At 43.6% G+C, this 17,338-nt stretch overlaps 5 protein-coding genes across 5 annotated transcripts; 3 read left to right on the top strand and 2 right to left on the bottom strand.

The window, feature by feature from the left end:
* Window positions 1-37: 37 nt before the first annotated feature.
* L199_001990 (uncharacterized protein) lies at window positions 38-2,410 on the bottom strand (the record flags this gene model as incomplete). Its single annotated transcript, XM_064887740.1, has 3 exons — window positions 38-1,437; window positions 1,542-2,284; window positions 2,355-2,410. The coding sequence occupies 3 exons, from the start codon at window positions 2,408-2,410 to the stop codon at window positions 38-40; spliced, it is 2,199 nt and encodes a 732-aa protein (XP_064743812.1).
* Window positions 2,411-2,796: 386 nt separating this feature from the next.
* Window positions 2,797-3,527, top strand: L199_001989 (uncharacterized protein; the record flags this gene model as incomplete). Its single annotated transcript, XM_064887739.1, has 5 exons — window positions 2,797-2,824; window positions 2,894-2,957; window positions 3,021-3,036; window positions 3,092-3,190; window positions 3,273-3,527. The coding sequence occupies 5 exons, from the start codon at window positions 2,797-2,799 to the stop codon at window positions 3,525-3,527; spliced, it is 462 nt and encodes a 153-aa protein (XP_064743811.1).
* A 935-nt stretch (window positions 3,528-4,462) lies between these two features.
* L199_001988 (uncharacterized protein) lies at window positions 4,463-7,831 on the top strand (the record flags this gene model as incomplete). The annotated part of the gene is made up of 1 exon (XM_064887738.1): window positions 4,463-7,831. The coding sequence occupies one exon, from the start codon at window positions 4,463-4,465 to the stop codon at window positions 7,829-7,831; it is 3,369 nt and encodes a 1,122-aa protein (XP_064743810.1).
* Window positions 7,832-10,601: 2,770 nt separating this feature from the next.
* Window positions 10,602-13,323, top strand: L199_001987 (uncharacterized protein; the record flags this gene model as incomplete). The annotated part of the gene is made up of 6 exons (XM_064887737.1): window positions 10,602-10,805; window positions 10,885-11,006; window positions 11,073-11,796; window positions 11,857-12,961; window positions 13,032-13,148; window positions 13,217-13,323. 6 exons carry the CDS (start codon window positions 10,602-10,604, stop codon window positions 13,321-13,323), a joined length of 2,379 nt encoding a protein of 792 aa, XP_064743809.1.
* Window positions 13,324-13,719: 396 nt separating this feature from the next.
* On the bottom strand, window positions 13,720-17,121 carry L199_001986 (uncharacterized protein; the record flags this gene model as incomplete). Its single annotated transcript, XM_064887736.1, has 10 exons — window positions 13,720-14,123; window positions 14,224-14,604; window positions 14,667-14,785; window positions 14,869-14,971; window positions 15,033-15,179; window positions 15,238-15,559; window positions 15,647-15,780; window positions 15,857-16,099; window positions 16,188-16,912; window positions 17,012-17,121. The coding sequence occupies 10 exons, from the start codon at window positions 17,119-17,121 to the stop codon at window positions 13,720-13,722; spliced, it is 2,688 nt and encodes an 895-aa protein (XP_064743808.1).
* Window positions 17,122-17,338: the final 217 nt, after the last annotated feature.

Raw genomic sequence — 17,338 nt, 5'->3', positions numbered from 1 at the left:
CTTATTCTACTTTGTACATGTGTATCTCCGCTGTTTCCTATATCTTCTGAGAACCTACTGAGAACATCTTCATACCACCTCTTTTCGCCTCTACCCCAGATCCTGAACCATCGAACGTTCGTTTCCTAGTACTATTCGAGATTGTGAAAGACAGATCATCCTTGAGTTTACCAGCTGCAAAGCCATCTTCAGCCAGACTATTCCTTTTTAGGATATTTTGGGTATTGGCGAATGGTTTTATTTCAGATTGGGTATTTTGCGAGAACGAGAATGGACTGCTGTTCGGTGATGTTGATCGAGCAAGAGGCTTTGATGATTGAGAGGTAGCAGGCGATGATAGTGGTCTTACACCCATAGAATTCGATATGACAGACTGCGTTTTGAATGGGTTTCTATTACTCTGTGATTGAGGTGTCTGCGAAAAGCCATTGATAGGTGATGATGGTACCGATATCGGAGGTTGACTTGATGTCTGCTTCAGAGGTGTCGACCTAAACGGACTCGATGGTGTTGCTTGTGAGTTCGATATCTGACTTGAAGTGACCGTCGACATGGTAGTGCCCAATAACTCTTCGACTAGATTCGTAGCTTTCACCTTCTGACTAAACGAGGTTTTAGTGAGCCCATATCCAAATCCAACGTTCTTAACTTGTTGAGATATATCACTAGAACCAGTGTTCAGAGTCCAAGTTAATCTGTCCCAATTATCATTGACCATCCTAACTAACATCAGACTTTTGTCATCTTTGGATGATTTATCAATCAACACCTGTTCACCTTTTGTACCCATCACAAACGATTTTGATCTTTCCGTTTCACCCTTTTGCCCTCTTCCTTTATATATCTTGGGTTTCGGTTTGATCTCATCTTCATCTTTGGTTTTCCAATGATATCGCGCTTCTCTCCACTCTTGCTCTTCTTTGTTTTTCTGTCTGGTATAGTTCCTTTTCTCATTTGTACTCATATTTGCATATCTATCTAATTCACTCTCTTTGCCCTCCATCTCAATGGCGATTTTCCTCCTTTTCCTAAAATCCTCCACTTCGTTCGCGACCCTACTGACGCTCGTTCCGTATAACTGTCCAACACCATTTCCTCTGTATACAGTCTTTTGAACTGGATCCCACTTATTCTCCCATGCCTTCTTGGAGGGTGTATGGGTGGACGATTCGGGTAGATATCTATCTTCGATAGGTCGGAATGAAGGGATGATGTTTAATGATATATGGGATCTATCGCTCGACGCATTATCGGGTAGTTTGATTAGGGTCAAACATAATTTGTCTATTATTTCTGAAGACGTATAGCTCCTGTAGAACAGACCTAATAGTCCTTCCGTACATGGTTGAAAATCTGGATTATAGCCTTGAAAGATATTCTGACAAGTACGATTGAATACATCGATGGCGGAGGTGGTACAGGATGTATCTCGTATATCTACGATCGAGTACCGATTGATCAGCAAATAATAATCACTGCATCTATAACAACCTGACAGTCATAGGTCATGTAATTCGGAATGTAGTATTTGATATACTCACCCAGCATGACCAACCCAGGATATCTAGAGAAACTCTTCATTGACCTATCACTAACACCTCTACATCCACCCAAACTCCAGTTCCTCAACTTCCATAAACCTCTTCCTGATTCATCACCCATATCTCCAGGTAGTTGCAAGGAAGAAGTCAGAAGTTTGATGCCCGTGTCGGTGACTTTACAAGCTTTCATCCATAATCCAGTCAAGTTCGTACAGTATTTCAACGACTGTATATTCTGATCAGTCACCACACCGTCCATACCATCTAATGTCAATGTCGTTAGGAGCGATACACTCGGATGTGGGTTTATTGTTGTATATAGTGTTGGTAATTCCACTAAGGGATGTTGCGGGTATTTCGATAAGTCGTTGGGTGTAAGGTATTGTAACATTGAATCTTGCGGTAAAGCCAGTTGAAAATCGTCTGTCGATTGTGGATCTAGCAATGCTGAAAGACACCATATGGTACCTTCATCAGGATTCCTACTTGTATACCCCCTTTCGAAATTGTCTTCATATACTCTATCGTTCCTTATCCTACTGATGATCTTCTGGATGATCACCTTGGGGATAGCCTGAAATTGGTCGATAGTGTATAGATGAAGGTTCTTGGATATAACCGAGAGGCAAGAGGATCGTAAAGATGGGATCTGACCTCTGATCGATAATGATTTACATGCTGATGGGTTGATCTGGGACAGAGGTAAGGGGACGAGATGCCATACTGGCTTGGTCACGACAGTTCTATTGGATCGTGATGATCATGAGCATAGGATTGAGTGAAGGATTATTGAGCAGTGGGATGTATACTCACCTGATTACTGCATCTGTCTTGTCAGCCCCGATCCCGGTCTTAACGAAATCATCCATGATGATTGATGACTGTTGCTGCTCCAATGCTGGCTACAACGGTACAACCCACGATTGAGAATGGAGGTGAGAGTGATGTTCTGATGTTCTGCGCACTGGGAGACGCGACTGTCCTTGAAACGCGCTAAAAGGGGAGAACTGGGCTAGATCACGTGACCTGTGTGACCTTAAGGACAGAGGTGTCAACCAAGGACAATGCATAGCGCTGAAGGTATACCCAATTACGTAAGGTTTGTTTCTGTGTGACGTCACTTGCATTTACTTAACGTCTCAACTGCATCCATCCATCTCATCTACTTGTTCGAGATCTCAATAAGAGATCCTACTGCTTCCATACGACAATACTCTCCCGTGAATATTATATGACTTGTAGTGAACCGCACAAAATGTCGCTTTCAGGATCAACAGCTGAAGGTAGGTTGCGTTTCGTTATGAGACATGAGTATGTACCTGGATGCTGACAGTCTGTCGGTTGGATGACAGATAAGAGTAAAGTTAACGATATAGGGTTGATGAACAATGACGTCCAAGGACCTGGAGCTACTACGTGAGTGATATGGGGCATTCATTGCAACCCAGAGGACTACGCTGATGCTACTCTGTGGTACAGAGAAAATCCAGGTGGAGTGAGTTATAGTGTACCTAAGATCGTAACTATTATACTGAGATGGCTATTCATAGGTATTCCCAGAAGTAGGTAGTCAGCCTGCCCCACCTGGATCCATGCCAGGTTCAGGTGCTCCAGATCATCATGGTGATATCCGAGGTGTGTTCGGTAATGTAAGTTTCCGTCTCCCCTTTTCTGACCTCGTCTTGTTGCAATGTACAGAGAGACCGAGCTTATGCATATTGTACTTCTTAGCCTCAAGTATTTAACGATACCTTTGGACATCTCTCCTCAGCGTTTACCGATGCGATCAATAAGATCAAAGATGAGTCTGGCTCAGGAATCGGATCGGTAGGCAAAATTCTGATCACCAAATTGGAAAGTATGAGGGATGAAGTAGATGGATGGAGGATGGGTAAAGGTTTACCTGAAGTTGAACAGGCCGGCGGGGAAAGGAATGAATCAGTTGAAAGAGCTGTAGGAGATGGTGGTGGATTATATGCTGATTAGAGAAAGCTGGAACCAAGGCTAAAAGTGTGATGGTGAGTATACAGAACCCTTCTTTTTCACATTCAAGAAGCGCATATGAGGGCGTAACTGATGTACATATATCCTCAGTCGTTGTATATAGGTACGAAAGAATGCATCATGGCGAAACCATTTGTGCGATCAAACATGATCTCACCTCAATGTGATACCATCTGAATCGCTTCTAGTAGAATTAATGATGCTGAGGGAGTTCGCTGTACGAATTACCGAAACTGCTGAGACCTGTTGACTGATTAAGCTTATTCCATCGATTGTTTTGTTTCCAAAGTTACATCGTACCGGAATACCATCACATTACCTCATGAGGAATGAATGGCTAAACATCGTAGAACTAGCTGTAATTCCAATTCAACGGATAAAACACTTATATCTGCATTGAATTGATCAATAACAACGATTTACTAGCCCGAATTACAATTCCGCCCATTCAGCATTCCAGTGCCCAGCATGTTTACTGATCTACCGAAACCCACCTTCATGCTTTCTTGTCAAGCTGTACAACATGTTACTGATTGTATTGCATTACCTTACCGCTCTCAGAGTCTGAGCGATCGTCTTTCCCTTTCTGTCATTCTGTCATTCTTCGTTAATTTCTCTGTTTCTTTCCTTCTTCATTTTCTACCGTTTTGGCACTTACTTTCGTTCTTCAGTGCGATCCTTCCTATCGTCTGCGCTACTCGCTGGTCGACATATACACGTTCTACGGCCCTGGTGAGGTCTAAGATAGCTTAGCTTCAATCGACTAAGTTCCGATCTATAATCTAACAGATCCAAAAGGGGCAATCTGGTGAGTTTCCCAGATTATCAGAGTGAGGCGATGCAAGCTGACAATCAACAACCCCATTATGATGTCTGTGGGAATAACACAGCCCGATTCACACAAAACTGCTTACACGATGGCTCTCTCAGCTATAATAACGTTACTACTATTTGTCCCTTCTCTCATCTTGGCAGCTTCGATAGGCGGCCTGAGCATCTCTCACCCGCTATCCCAGCAATTCCCACCAGTTGCCCGAGTGGATCAACCTTTCCAATGGACCTTCTCAGACGATACATTCTCACCCTCCTCTTCTCTCACATACACTGCATTCAACTTACCTCCATGGTTATCTTTCACCGGCAGTACAAGGACATTTCAAGGTAATCCCACTTCTGACGATGTAGGCAATCGCCTCGTTCAGATAACAGCCACTACCAGAGATGGTCAATCTACTATATCGGATCATATCAATTTCATCGTATCTGATCATTCTGGTAATTTGACTTTGGGACGTTCGATAGAAGATCAATTGAATTCACCGGATTCAACCTCTATCACATCTACCTATCCTTATGGGCAATCTTCAATCTACTATCCCGGTGTGAGAGTTCCGCCCAATTGGTCTTTCTCACTTGGATTCACCCCTTCGACCTTTTTAGCACCTAGCAGGGTATATTATTCCGCCTCATTGAAAGATGGATCACCGTTACCTACTTGGTTGATATTCAATAATCAGACTGTTACCTTTGACGGCATCACCGTCCCATCAGCTGATACCATCAGAGAGGTATACGAAGTGATTTTATCCGGATCAGACGTTTATGGATATTCGGATATCCAACAGAGTTTCACAATTGTCGTTTCGGCTCATGAGCTCGTAGCGCTCGGACCAATGGTAGTGAATTTGACGACTGGATACGCGAATGATATTAGTTTAAAAGGACTGTTGAAATCTGGGTTGAGTATTGATGGACAGGACGCAATCAATATTAGTGATCTCACAAGTGCGACTTTGGATACTTCTTCACTTGGATGGCCGACTTACAGCTCTGGAAATATGAGTATATCAGGTAATCCACCGTCAGACCAGCAGAATGTCGAATTGCCCTTGAACGTAGTAGACAAATATGGTGATACGCTCAATACTACACTCAAAATGGCTTTTTACCCATCCTTATTCGCTTCTGACAAAATTCAACAACCCCAGATTCTAGAGATTGGCAAATCCAATGCAATCACTTTAGCTCAATTTCTCAAGAATTCAACCACCTCAACGAGCAATATCAATATGACAGCTTCTTTCAATCCTAAAGAAGCCTCTTCTTGGCTTTCACTCTCAACCGATCAATGGACTTTATTAGGAAACCCAACGGAAGATACAGATTATGATTCAGTTACAGTCGCTCTTCGTGCTCAAGATTTAAGTACCAACGCATATTCCAAATCGATCTTAACACTTTCATTAATGTCAGATAACTCTACAATCACCCATCAACATCCCCATATGCATTCTCACGGGTTGGCAAAAGGGACGAAAGTCGCTATTGCCATCGTATGTTCTCTGGTGGGTATTTTACTCCTGCTTTTCATGTTGGTGCAACTACGACGTAGAAGAACTTCAGCTAGGACTAGAGAGAAGGGGCTGGACCGATATCGTTCTCCAACGATGGAAGAGGAGGGTAAATGGTCTTACGAAGCTGCTGAGACACCGGCATTGGAATACGTAGAGAAGATGGGTGGCGATCCAGCGACCACACAGATGCTAGTTTTGGGAATAATTGATGGAAGCTCATCCGAGACCGTCGTTGCCACAGGAGGAGAACATGGTATGGTACCTCATTTAAGAATGGGAAGCAATACTTCAACAGGAAGTAAGATCAAAAAATTATTTTTGACCAATCCTTTCTCTGGCAAATCATCCAAATCCAAGATGATACCTAAGATATCCAATCCTATCATCATGCCTAGTTTGAGTAACGCCGCTTTCCAAGCTCAACTTGCTGCTGCAGTAGACAAAGCCGGTATAGTCAATCGGAATAGATCTTCAACCTACTCTCACTCAGCTTCCGAATCCGGAGGTGAATTCGCAGCTACCCCATCGTACATATCTGGAAGTCAAATAGATAGATCACAAAATAGTTCAAAGTTATCTCAACGATCTGATGTATCGTTAGATAGATCAACGGTATTGACGCAAGATTCCGATTCGAGGTTCGGAGGACATAGCGCCGGAAGTAGAACAGTCCAAAGTCAGACTCAGAGTTCAAGGGCTAGTTGGGAATCTGAACCTCCCTTTGTGTGGACCACGGGTGATACACCTGGTCCAGATGCCGATGGAAGTATTAGAACTTCTTCGAATAGGAGTTCCTCAGGTACCCATCATTCAACGATGACCACTACGACTATTGATCCGAACGCTCCGACTCAAAGAGCAGATTTCAAGGTGAATAAAACGAATATACCTATATCGTCATTTTCCAAATCAACTTCTACTTCTTCAGGTGTATCGTCCATGTCTAAGAAGATTCTCATAAGAGATATGATGGACAGGGACAGGGCAAGAGCAGGATCGCCTATTGGATCAATCAATTCAGAAAACGAAGGAATCAGTATAGATAATATACATTTCCCTACTGATTCGGATCTCGCCCATACGGAGACTTCTTCCCTTTCCGGAGATTATGATCCGAACAACGGAGTGATCATCCAGACTGCCTCTAGGATCGATGCGAGAAGGACGTTGGATTCACCAGCTACGGAAAGTCTGGCAAGTAGTAGAGGTAGTGGGAATCATACCGAACGGGGCGTCAGTCCAGTGATGACTACTCATTCTAGGCTGGTCAGTTTTGGGAAACAGAAGAAAGTCGAGGTGGTCTCGGAACATGATAATGGTGGAAACAACAGACACAGTATGAGCCACCAAGCTGTAATTGAGGCTGCAAGTACCACCACCAGCATAGGATTGGGTATAGGTATGGGTATACAATCACAAGCTAGTCCAATACCTCTGCCACCTACTAAAGCTATCACTGTCACTCGGACCACTCCGACTCCACCAAGTAGTCTTCCTTCCTTACCTGCTTTACCAACTTTGCCATCCAGTACATCCACGGCGTCCAAGGGATCACAAAAGAAAGCTAAAGCGCGTCCGACAATTACTGCTTCGCCGCAAAGGATCTTGCTGGGCGTATCAGAACCATTCCATTTCTACCCTCCTCTGTCCATCACCCCATCCAATTCTAACTCTTCCAACCAAAGCTCATCTACAGCCGGTGAGGGTCAAGCGGAGTATCTGGCCTTTGTAGAGAAACCACTACCCAGTCTCAAGAAAGGTGGTAGTATCATTATCAAGTTGACGGAGCTGCCTGACTGGCTGCACTTCGAGGATGGCGAATTATGGGGCGTGCCCCGCCAACAGGACAGGGGTGAGGTGCATGTTAGGATCGTAGAGAGGAAGGGAGGGGATGATAGGGTAGTAGGAAGGTTCTCTTTAGAGGTGAGTTGATAATCTTTAGTCGTTGTGGGAGTTGTGGGCGGGATTGACTAACGGGTTAATTGTATAGGTGGTTGGACGATAATGAGTCAAGTAGAATCTGGGTACGAAGGACAGTCATCTTCACCGGCATCGCGGATTCACATTCTATATCGAATAACTTGGTTTTTCATTTTTTTCATCTTTCATTTTTCAATAAATTGAATTCGATTATAGATTCTTTAGATGGAATACGTATTTTTGTTATGTACATAGTGATCAGTAAGTTTCGGTATTTGCACAGTCAAAATTATAGAAATAGAAGGATGAGCAATTGTAAAGAGATATCTGATGTTTATGATGCATACCAATCACTGCGGATTTAGTCTTTCATGTGGTGCTTGATACCTTTTAATTTGGCAATATATATAGTATGAGATGATCTGATGTCCGTATTCTACCTAGCATACAATATTTCCTTTCGAGATCAATCAATATGAAGATTGTGGAGGAATATCAGAGAATTGAGGTAAAAAGCGAAGGATCTCACATATGCAAACCAGATCATGAAGATTTGGTACAGCGATAAGCGAGGGTATAGTTTTGATATATGCCTTTTAGTTGACTCGGTCTCCCGTGAGAGAGGGGAGACGGTCTTGAGAAAGGCCATTATGGTTTGGGAAAAGAAGGGATGGTATGTGACGATCGGCTGACTACGAGTATCGTATCAGTAGTATGGATAGTATGTGTCCTGTAGGTATTGATGTCAGTCAAAGACAGAGTTTAGTTGATCATTCCGTGTAGGTCAGGAAGCGTCAACGTTGATCAATGCAGCAATCTCAGAACAAGCACACGGCAGAGATTTGGCATAATATGGCATTGAATAAGCTGCAATGGGAAGGAAACGACAATGGTAGGTGACAAGAACGAGAATGAAAATGGTACAATATTACAAACTGGAAGCATGTAATCTAATTTTTCCTCACTCCTTAACTCGACATCGAGAGGTAGAGAGATAACACCTAGAAAAAGGTGGAGGAGAACGGAAGATTTGTGAGATTTGTTGTTGGCCCATTCAGGAATCGTAATTCGCGGTGGAGAAGCAAATACGAGCAGATGGAGCCGTCGAGTAAGATGGAAGATTTAATGGGGTGAGGGGAATGCACTTAGGATCAATTGCGTGATGTCGCTCTTACTGGCGACTAACCCAGATCCGGATCCACGATCACCATTTACGCTAAACTGTAATGGTGTTCCAGTGAACACTAATCACTAGTGCTTGACTATTGGAGCAGGCGTAGGAAAACGATGTCGTGCGAGATATGATAGAACGAGATGAATTGGGTTCAATGGCGACATCCTGACGAAAGATGGCTTCTGATAGAACACATTCCGAATCCAAGGCACGCGTTCTTGAGCAGAGTGCTTTGTATAGAGTACAGATGGTGTGATGATGGTATCATCTGAGATAAGATCAACCGAAGAGGGGAATGGATAGACGGATCATGAGGAAGGAAGAAAGAAAGAAGAAGACGAAAAGAGATAATTTGGTAGCAAGCGAACACATGTGCACGTAATCGAAATTTTTGGTGCGACACTATTTTACGTAAGTCGCAAATTCGCTCTTGATGTCGTGATTCTTCGGCGTTCGCCATTTCTCGCAACGCGACCTTCATGATGAGGTGTTACAAAAGGTATTCCGATAACTACAAACAGATGACGAGCTCAGTTCGGACATCCGGGTCACTGATTTGGAGTGATCGATGGTGGCCACAAGATAAGTGGGATGATGCTCCGACACTGCAGGCATAGGCCCCTGGGAGAGGAGGGAGTAGGGAAGGTTCAGATCTTGTTGATTCGGGATTGAGCGGGATGAGTATGGCGAAATATCACAACTCGGCCTTCCGAGACAATTTGGAATATGAAACAGAAAACATGGTTAACTCCGCATTGTTTATGATTGTGCAATCCCTCGTCACCTGAAGCAACACTTGGCTTCTCGAAGAGAATACAGCTTGTATGGTACATTTGGGACTCAGGGGGTGGCGTATGAATAAGAAGGATCGACCATCGACCGCATGCTTCCTTCTAACGGGATATGGCGAAATCCGAAACCAGCTGTTCAGTTTGCATGCAGCCTTCCACAATGGCAAGTTCTGACGTGCTTAGTTGCTAGTCCGACGTGGTTCATCGTATCAACATCATCCAACTTACCACAAGTAGACAATTGCACACAGACACACATCTGGTATGACCATCTATCTGATGACGCGATGGTCTCTCTCATGTTAGCTTGTGCAAGCAGATCTAGTCGCTCGTGATTAGGAATTGGGAGTGTGGTGGTGTATTGGATGCATTTGAAAAAGCTGCAAACCTAATCTACAATTATCTGGAATAGCTGACAATTCAAGTACCCACTCGGCTATTGCCGATCCACCCTCAAATGTCAACAACGCTTTCTAATCAACCTATTAGGATTCTTCTCCACGACATTAGAAGCTGTTTGTAATGCGACTGTAGTCACACCAATTCCTTCACTCTCGATCATCCTCACCACTTTCACGTAAAACGCAAATCCTCATCTCGTTAATTAGTCAGTTGATTATTCTCACTCGTCCCCCTTCTCACATAAAATAAAAACAACGTCTCAATTCTTCTTGGACCTTGATCATATATCTTCTTGCTCGCCATTTCACGACTATCGCTAACCGAGCATACGAAAACAGTAATAGCAAAAAAGCAGGAAAACGAAACCCCAACTGGCCACACGACATTACCTTGCCACTCAACTTTATCCTCAAGTATGAGTTCACCACCAGCTTCAGCACCTGCCAACATGTCCGCCTTCCCTGTCGCTTCTTCCTCGCGTTCGAATGGTCATCCTCCATTACATCCTTACCCAGCACAGGAAACCGAGATAGATGTGATACCTACCAGGGCGGGGAGAAAATTATGCGTCAGGCATAAACAGATGGCTAATCAGAATGTGAATGAGAAGTTACAACGAGTAAGTCGGCCTTACTGTCACATCTTTTTAACCCTCGGCTTGGCGTAGAAGAACTAGAAAGCTGACTTGAGTGCACCAGTCTCTCGATAATCTGAGTCAATCTGAAAGAGCAGCGATAACCTCCATGTGGTCAACATTCTCCAATGCACCGCATGGGAAAAGAAAGCTGATTTTGGAAGGTATTCTCACAATGTGTTGTTTGTGAGTACTATTATCCATCAATCCTTGAATGTCACATATAGGATACTCATTTTCTGGTTTAATTAGCTCCCAATTATCTCATCTTTCCGACTCACTCAACCAAATCATTCGTATCGACCCATTTTCCCTTTTACCTCGAGAGACCTCACTTCGTATTCTTGGATATCTTGATGCCTTTTCTCTTGGTCGAGCGGCGCAAGTCAGTAAATCATGGAAAGCATTGGCGGATGATGATTTGTTATGGAGGAGGATGTGTGGACAACATATCGATAGGAAATGCGAGAAGTGTGGATGGGGATTACCATTGTTAGAGAGAAAAAGGTTGAGAGTAGAATTGAAAGATAGAAGTCCAGCTACCTTGATCAATCACGATCATAACCATGACCATCACGACGACCATGATCATTTGGGAGTAGGACCATCAACGTCGAAGGTCATCACTAGAAATGATGTTTTATCGGGATCCATTCATGCCAACATTTCCCCGACAGAAGCTTTCAGCGTAGGAGGAGAGATTGGTTTGAAATCTTGTGATATGCCAGCAATGTATCAACAACCCGTGTCGTTAAAACGAAGTGCACCTTCAACACCAGAATCGTTACCTTCGAAGAAGAGTAAAGTGAAAGATAGTGATACAGAAGAAGAATTGCTTCAATCAGCCTCAGCATCTACCAATGGTCATTTGACGAGAGACGTCAGGTTGACAAGACCTTGGAAAACCGTTTATTGCGAGAGATTGATGGTGGAAAGGAATTGGAGAAAGGGAAGATTTAACCATAGGTTGTTAAGAGTGAGTATATCGATTCATGCTCGTGAGCCTATTATCCTAGCTTACATATGTTATATGTAGGGTCATACCGATGGAGTAATGTGTCTTCAATATCACACTGCTCTCACCAACCCTTCTTACCCCGTTCTCATCACTGGTTCCTATGACCGCACGGTCAGAGTGTGGAACCTGGACTCAGGTGAAGAAGTACGAGTTCTCACCGGTCATACCCGAGCCGTTCGAGCCCTTCAATTCGACCAAATGCTACTATTCACCGGTGCCATGGACGGAACCGTTCGAATGTGGAATTGGCGAGCTGGAGAATGTCTTAGAGTGATGGACGGCCATACCGACGGAGTTATCTCATTGAATTATAATGGTTATCTCTTAGCTTCCGGATCAGCCGATTCGACTATCCAGGTATGGAATTTCCGATCCGGTAACAAATTCGTACTTCGTGGTCACGAAGAATGGGTCAACAGTGTAGTCTTATGGGATGGTAAATCATCTCCTTCAGATATCGATCCAACCTTACCACCAAGTTTCACTCAAGCTGTTTCTTCCAGATGCTCCAAAGCCAAATCACCCGGTGTCGGTTCAAGTGATGCGCCTCAACCCGATATAGATGTAGGAGCAATGCTGTTCTCAGCTTCTGATGATGGGACGATCAAACTATGGGATCTGACTTCGCAAAGTTGTATCAGAACTTTCGAAGGTCATAAAGCACAAGTTCAAAGTATGAAGATTTTGATGGTTGATATGTCTGAAGAAGAGATTACTGAGCGTGATAGACAGCGAAGACAAAATGGTAGACAATATACCCCTCCTCAGGGATTCATTACCGGTAATCAATATGGTTCACCACCTCATCAGTCTATCGACATAAATGATCTTGATGCTCCTGAGGGATTTGACCCGATCGAACATCGTGGCAGATCCAGAGATACTGCGATCCAACCTAGAGTATATGTCCATTCACCCGAGAAGAAAGACGATAAGAGGGAGAGGGAAAGGGAGAGATCGAGAGGTAGAGAGAAGAAAGCTATTTTGGCTACTGGATCGCTGGATGGCACGGTCAAGATTTGGGATGTCGATTCGGGTAAAGAACAATCAACGTTGTTCGGTCATATTGAAGGTGTCTGGTCGGTCGATATAGACGCTTTGAGGATGGTTTCTGCTTCTCATGGTGAGTCTAAACCTCTTTCTCCCCTTTTGCTACCAAGCTGATATGATGCATTTTGCACATGAATCCATAGATCGTACGATCAAAGTATGGGATAGAGAATCGGGACAATGTGTTCAGACTTTGGTCGGACACCGAGGTGCAGTCACCTCACTGCAATTGAGTGACGATATGATCGTATCTGGATCAGGTTAGTCACCTAGTCTGACAGCTCATTTCACGATAGGGAACATTGCAGCTGACGAAAATTGATGATAGACGACGGTGATGTGATGGTATGGAATTTCGCACCTAATTCCAACAATAACAATAGTACTTCTACTCCAAATCAACAATCAGGTAATATCACACCTATTCCAGAGTGAGAGATAGCCCTGGAAAACGAAGACAACAACCACCGGAATACCATGATGGCTTTGAGGCAAATTTTCTTGAAAGTGAGAATTGATGAACTAAACTATTGGATTGATCTTGTAACTACTTGTGATGTGATCGAACATAGTATACCTCGATTTATGAATTCCTTGATTGTATATAACCAAAAACATTCTTTGTATATCCAAATATCTGTTCATATATATATATAATTGAGAAAGACGAAAGAGAAACACAAATCAGACCATTGGTCACGACGCAAGGTCTGAGTAGTATATACGTAGTTTACGTAGTATACATATATAGCGAGAAAAATATGCATATAAAGATATTATCATGTCTAACCATAGTATAATGTATCTGACAGCACGCTACAACCAGTTGAATTACTTTATTGACTTTTCTCTTACCCAATTCCCACCGCATAAACAATGCTCCTTGAAAAAATCCTTCCACTCATTCCAAGGCGAATGGGAGCTAACTCCTCGAGCAATCGCATTTATATCGGTGGGTTTTGTTAACTCTTCTGTACTATTCAGACACCTCTCACAAGAGATTCTCTTCCTTCCATTCACAATGGAATGTGTAGATGTTGCTATAGGTAAATAAGTGATGGAATCGTATAAAGTCGTAGAAGTATCCCCAAGGGATGACTGCGTAGCCGACAAGAACATTTCAGATGAATTGGGTAGATCATTGATGATTCTTGATAAATGATCTTTTAGAGGGATGAGTGATAGGTTGTATAAAGATGAGCTGATTGATTCTTCAGGTATTTCCTTAGTCGATACTATAGAAACCCAACCCAATTCAAACCAGATCGATCAGCCGACTTCACTCATGTAAAAAGAAGGTCATGTGAGAATCAGATGAAATAGACTTGTTCTCACCTCGTTCTAATGCTTTTCCCCATTCGATCAAATCCATCCCATCCCTATAAGCCACATCCCTAATCCGATCCCTAGCAAGGATTGTAGCCATCGCATCCCTCTTCAAAGGGGGAGGTAATACTTTAGTTTCAGGTTGTAAGATCGGTCCATCCAACTTATCTAAAGATCCAATCAACTGGTTCAATTGAGATAGTATTTTGATTACCAGTTGTCGGTATTCAGGTTGGATCAGTATGATGATGGAAGATGGTCGTTCGAGGTAGTCTTCCAAATCGATAGTGGAGTATTCCATCTGGCCTCCTAAGAGGATTATAGAACGCATGGCTGTGGTGATGGTGGTTATACACCATTCCATCATTCCTATGAGGGGCCATATCGAGTCTGCAAAATATAGTATAAAATCATCGGCTGCTGGCACATAACCAAGAGGGCACTCAACTAACCCAGATCAAACCCGATTTTCCCATCTTTCTCAAAGATTGCACATCTGTCTACCAGATGACTAGCCTCGTTCAAACGGAGTATATCACTAGCAAGGTCGAGACGAGCGTCTTCCGTCGAACTACCCGAATTAATAAAGGTATTCTTCAGCTCTTGTTCAACTATCGACCATCGAACAAGCTGCACAATCGCTCTTAAGCTTACCTGAACAAAGCTATCTGAGCTTTCAGTAACAAATTGAGTTCATCTATCTCCACCAGATCCATCCCCAATGTATATATCTGTTTGCTGATATTCGCAATTAGGTCTATCGAACAAATATCTATCAGCTTGTCGTCACAAGGAGTAAATCAAGATTTGGAACTGACCTTTGCGTTTGCCTACTCCGGTTGAACTGATTGCAGCCCTGATCACATCTGACCAGTCTATCCCATCTTTCTCAGCTAAGATGATGGAGGTAGCTGCATCGCTTCCCATCGACACTTCCTTTGACAATTTATCGAGAGTAGGTTGACCTGTCGCAATTATATCTAGCTCAGCTGCAGTTACAGAAATCTAAAAAGCCAACCTTACCTTCTAAGCGAGGTACGACCAGTAGCGCAGGTGCACTCTCTTTGCCTATCAGAGCAGCCAATCCCATCTGACCGCGTGTTACACCCTGGCTGACCACCAGGTCAAGGTCGACTTCGCTTCTTAGCTCGCCTAAGGCTATCGGATCTCCAACCATAGTCCATTGATTGGCTGACAGATTTATATGCACCAGAGAGAGGCCAGAAGGTTGAGATATGATGGCTAGTGCCAGAGCATACGGGGGAAGGGATAACAGAGGATATAAAGCTATTATAGATGTGTTTGTAGGTGAGGCGTAATGTCGTATTGGGTCTGGCACGGTCGACTAGCAAATGACGAGATGTGAGTTAGCCGAATGATCTTCACGCATATAACAGAATCCAAATGTGAACGAGTCTTGAAAATCACTCACCCAGTCCCAAGAAGTGACCATATCCCCTTGTCCCGAGGATATGTCATTGAACCCCTGTGCCAATTCAATCGCCCTTCTTTCGAAGGAGTGGAGCTGTATACGTGTTCTCGATACAGGCGCAGACGAAGTGCGGGCTAGGTACACGAGGATACGAAAACCATTTAGCCAGTTTCGATTGAATTTCAATCGACCTGATGGAAGGTCACTCACAGGTATCGTTGAATACTAGAACAGCTCCTACTTTCTCTACTTCTCTGTCTTCTTTGTTACCCTCGCCTTCACCATCAAGCTGCATTCCACTGACATTCTCTTTCTCCATCTTGATTAGTTCTCCTCCGTAATTTCTGGCCAGAGATACAAAAATGATACCTTGCAGTTCCTGCTCATATTGGTTCTCATCAAAAGGTATATCCGTTACTCTAGGTAAAGTAGGCATAGGAGTTGATTGTAGATCTAGATACATACGTCCAAATGAGACAAGTCAGTCATCCGATGGACGTCGCAAGAGCGATTGTAGTTGAATAGTACAAGAGTGACTCACAGACTTTTCCATATTTATCTTTCCCAACTTCCACCCTAGTCACTCCCCTCTCTCCCTCTATCGTTTCCCACCCAGCCCATATACCTTCATTTGACGGTACCCATCCCGTCCAACCCTTCTTGATCTTAAAGCCATTTCCGGGAAAGAGACCATCCGACGAAGTGATGGAGGAGGTATGATACCGAGTATGAATAGGCGAAGTGAGGTATGTCATAGTCCATGAAGTTACTGGACCATGTATGACCGGTGTAGAATAGAGGTACCATATTGACGATTCCAGAAGTACGACAAAAGATGGTCCATTTACAGGATCATACTCGACTTCTAGAGGGTTCGGTCCGGCCGGTTTCGAACGAGATTTGACCAAATGAATTCGAGGAGGGTATAAATGTGTAACGGACAATGGTGAAGAAGGGAGGGAGAAAGTGGACAAGGGAATGATTGACGTTGGACTGGTGGTAGGTGAGAGTAATTGATCGGAATGATATATCGCCAAGGTACCTCCCGGAGTAGACTCAGGAATGGGATTCGGATGGTAGATGACTGTCCACAGACCATCTGGAGAGTGTGATATCTGTTCGCCTGGCTGTAGGATAGGAGGAGTCGGTAGTTTCTTCGGATGAGAAGAGTTAAATATGGATGATGTGAGGTATCCTTGGATGTGGGATGAGGGTGGTGTAGGGTAGATCAAAGTGGATGTAGTAGGATGGATTGCTCCTCTGGGACTATCAAAAGTATCAAGAGGGTCAGTGCATCAGTACATCTGGATAGGAGGAACGAGATGGCTAAGACCAAAGACAGGATGGATTGATGGACAGACATACCTGGATTGCAGGTGAGGTTTTCGACTAGCTAATCTCCTCATACGTCTCAAACCAGCTTTGGAAGTTTCACCGGTACTCCCATCGACATTCATCTCGTTGTCACCGTCCATCTTAGTTGGCGCTGAATATGCCCAGACCGATGAGCTGGGATGAGGGAGAAAGTAAAGTTTGATTCGTTTTCAACTCTGAACATGGTCAATCGAGTGATTTCACCGAGATGAGATACGACAACGGAATCAAATTCAAATCAACATGCGTCAACATCTTTGGACTGGGTAATAGATAGCGCCTATAAAAGCAGCAAGTCAGAAACCATGCATTGAGATT

Source organism: Kwoniella botswanensis, chromosome 1 (genome assembly GCF_036426115.1).
Source record: "Kwoniella botswanensis chromosome 1, complete sequence".
NCBI lineage: Eukaryota > Fungi > Basidiomycota > Tremellomycetes > Tremellales > Cryptococcaceae > Kwoniella > Kwoniella botswanensis.
The sequence above is the reverse complement of the archived record's forward strand: the minus strand, read 5'-3'. Positions and strand labels throughout refer to the sequence as shown.